The sequence below is a fragment of the Acipenser ruthenus genome, chromosome 24 (assembly GCF_902713425.1).
Source record: "Acipenser ruthenus chromosome 24, fAciRut3.2 maternal haplotype, whole genome shotgun sequence".
NCBI lineage: Eukaryota > Metazoa > Chordata > Actinopteri > Acipenseriformes > Acipenseridae > Acipenser > Acipenser ruthenus.
The window spans coordinates 25180516-25184130 of NC_081212.1; the positions used below are offsets into that span (position 1 = coordinate 25180516).

Consider the following 3615-nt stretch of genomic DNA (forward strand, 5'->3'; position numbering starts at 1 on the left):
AAACTTGTGGATTTTTTTTAATATATATAAGATATGTTGTTTTATTCTTTTTGCTAAAGCTGCAGTATCTCCCCCCCCCCCCCCCATTTTCATTTTCCACAGGAACGGCTCGACTTTCTACAAAGCACCCAACAATTTGCTCTGCAATTAGCATGTTTCCAATATCAGAAGGCCCATTCACTAACAGTCTGTACATTACAGGACTTAAGTACCTCAATCATGAGTTCACTTTTTGGAACTTTATAAATATATTGTAAAATTCACTATTACTATAATTTACTAATCTTTATTATTTGTAACATGCACTAGATGTTAGAGATTTTTCCCTCCCAAGTCCTGAAAAGTTGTGTCCCTTTTTGGATACTGCAGCTTTATATACTTATATATACTGGTTATTATATCTTTATAATGCAGTACAACAACATTTTTTTGTTCTCTTTTTATATTTTATGAAAATATACGTATAGCCTGAGAAACTGCAGCGTGGCAGACGGGGCATTTGGGCTCGTTTTTCTCACAGATGCGGTTCGCACATTCCATGCAGAACAAGTTGTGGCCACATGGGACCAGGGCTGCGATCACTTCGCTCTCAAAGCAAACCGAGCAATCCCGGCTGCCCTTCCTCCCTGTACCAGACGAGGTAGAGGAGGAGCTGGACGAAGAGCTCGAGGAAGAGGAATCAGAGGGGACCCCAGACAGGGGGGACCCCGAGAGAGAGCCAATGCCACTGGAAAGCCCGTTGCTGGTATAACCAGGGAAGCCGAGGCCTCCACCTCCAGGATCACTGCGCACTCTGCGTGCCAGAGGATGGTCTACAACCCCGGTGACGTGGTGCAAGGGAGGGGAGAGCCGAGGCTTGGCGGTGCACCCCACGCCGTTCACCCGTCTCTGGTTCGCAATGATCCCGTTGGCGTTAGTGGAAGCACTGGTTGGATAGATGGCAGTGGTGGTGGCGGTGGTGGTAGAAGTGGCCACGTTGCGTTCGTACTGGGACCAGATCAGGGTTGACCCGGGTGGGGCAGGTGCGGGGTCAAACCCTGGCGGAGAGTCGAAGGTCAAGTCAGTGCAATCTGGGGAAATGACATCACTCCCATAGATAAATCCATTCCCATTGCCATGGACGTTAACGTTGTTGTTGTTGTTGTTGTTGTTGCCATTGTTTGAAGCGGTGTAGCTCAAGGCAGGGCTTGGCGGGCTGTAATCTGCTGGGCTGTAATCTGCCGGCCTGGAACTGCTGTTGTTCCCAAAGTAGGAGTCTGTGGAGGCACTCCCCAGAGAGCTGGAGCTGTCATTGCGGTAGTTGGAGAAAGGCTTGCGGCCGGCATGGGGGGTCATGCTGGGCGTGGGCTTGCTCCACAGGCTCCCTGGGCCATGAAGCTCAAATCCCACATCGGTGCCATTGGCGTGGAAGTCGTTCTCGTCTGTCAGCTCGATCAGACCCCCAGTGCGCACGGCGATGTGCGCTTCGATCTCCTCCCGGGCTCGGTCCACGTTCTCAGGCATGCCCGTGACCTCAAAGACTGGCTCTTTATCCCTGCTCGGAGTGACGATGTAGGTGTGTGTCTGCTGCTGGATGCGTTTGATGGTCGCCCCCTTGGGCCCCACCACCAGCCCCACCACTCTGTAGGGCACCCGCACCTGGATGGTGGTCTGCCCGGGCAGGTTGGGTGGCCCCGGGACTGTGGCAGCCCCGTTCAAGCTGCTGTTTTTATTCCTGGAGGCTCGGATCATGGAGAAATGCTCTGCGGCTGAGATGATTTCCCTCCTGGCCATTGCTACATCTTCCCTTCTGCCAGTCACAACAAAGACTGGCTCATCCCCACGCACTGGGGTCTTGATATAGGTGTTGGTCTTAGCTCTGAGAGCTTTGATTTTACATCCTAGGAATGGAAAAAAAAGGAGGGGACAAAAGCTAAATGTTAATAATAATAATAATAATAATAATAATAATAATAATAATAAATATATACAAAATAATGAATACCAGCATGATGATATATCTTGACATAGTTACTTATTCAAGGCAACTGCTGCTGTTATTCCAAAAATAGAGGAGTGCAGATTGCTTGCAGCAGACTGCTGTATGTTAACGGCTACAGTATGTCGTAGGAGAAAGAAAACCGCTAAACTATCCTAGTACTGCAGTAGAAAGTGTTTTATACACAACTATTATCATTGTGGTTTTTTGTTTGTTTGTTTCAAGACTTTTTTTTTTGCAAGTTAAGGAATTCAGGAAAAACTTTCAGGCAATGAACCTTAAAATTCGGTTCTGTTATGCAATATCTCAGTGTTGGCAGGTTTCAGACTTTATCTAACACTGTGATATATATATATATATATATATATATATATATATATATATATATATATATATATATATATATTATATATATATATATAATTACACACACACATACACACAAACCACAACAAATAAAAATAATAACACAAAAAGCTAACAGCGCATTTTATTAGTTAGTGAGGCAGTGTTCCGTCAGTGTCCTGCAAGCATGCCTCCACTTCTTTGTCTTCCTAGACAGCAGGTAGCAGCCGTGACCGTGCAGTATAGAAAATAGCACCAAGTTATTCACCCTTACTGCATTAACAGGTCTGCACACAGTGCAGAGCCGCGCAGCCCGTGATTATTCAGACGAGAGATTACATGTCAGTTGTGTTAAAATGACAGAAGCATTATAATATTGAAAACCCTGACATATTTTTACGCACCTTGCCTTCCGACAATTTCGGCTACATGCTCTGAGCTTGGAACTGGGACGCACTCGGTCATGTTGACGCTCTTTCTTCTCGGTTCGTTATCGTAGACGGAATTGTCATCGTTGTCCAAACCGAGCAAAGAAAGCTCCAGTGCTATCTGCAGGGCTCTTTGGTCCTCGTGGGTCTCCCCGCTGCTTCCGTTCCTGTCCATGTCGGCAAAAAGTGAGCTTGGCATCTTTGAAATTTCGCAGTCTGGTTGTAACCAGGGATCAGGAAGATCAGACAAAGGGGGAAAAAAACTAAGGAAGGAGGGTAGGACTCGTAAGGAACAGGGGGTCCGGTGCCAAATCAGTGCTTCTCTTTTTCTTTGCAGTCAGTATTCAGTGCAATCCGGTTAAACTGGACGTACTGATAAACCGGATCCCCAAATTCTACGGGACGGATAGAACACGGACACCAGAATTCTAGATTGTTGGAATGCCGGCAATGGCAATATTCCTTAAAAGAGCCCCTCCCCGGCTCACTCAGCTCTTTCTGTTTTCTGTCTGAGCAGCAGCCGCCAGACAGCACTACTGGGGAATATGTGAACATGACGTCAGCGACTGGGAAGGGACGGTGCAGTGGTGCTTGTATTTGCATATCTCAGCTGATTGGCTAGCCATCGTGCAAAGGGGTTGAAACCAAATGCCTGACCCCTCAGGCAAACTCCTTTCTTTGTTATCTCCGAAACAATAAAAAAAAAACAGCACTGCTTGTGTCTTGTACCTGGCATGCTTCATTAGTATAAATCAACGTATCTAGTTTAATTTGCATTTTTAAGTAAACTTAGAAAGGTTGCTAATAGATCATGGATTTTCAAACAAGTGCGGTCATCCACATAAAAAAATGACTTTAGTTTAG

At 46.0% G+C, this 3615-nt stretch overlaps 1 protein-coding gene across 1 annotated transcript in view; it reads right to left on the reverse strand.

The window, feature by feature from the left end:
• LOC117429282 (RNA-binding protein MEX3B-like) overlaps positions 1-3317 on the reverse strand; it is a 4118-nt gene extending 801 nt beyond the window's left edge. Inside the window, exons 1-2 of the mRNA XM_034048621.3 lie at positions 2728-3317; positions 1-1880 (exon numbers count right to left, since the gene is read on the reverse strand). The exon at positions 1-1880 is cut by the window's left edge and continues 801 nt beyond it. Of these exons, the coding sequence (XP_033904512.3) occupies positions 448-1880; positions 2728-2950 (1656 nt within the window). The 5' untranslated portion in view covers positions 2951-3317 and the 3' untranslated portion in view covers positions 1-447. The remainder of the gene's footprint in view (positions 1881-2727) is intronic.
• Positions 3318-3615: the final 298 nt, after the last annotated feature.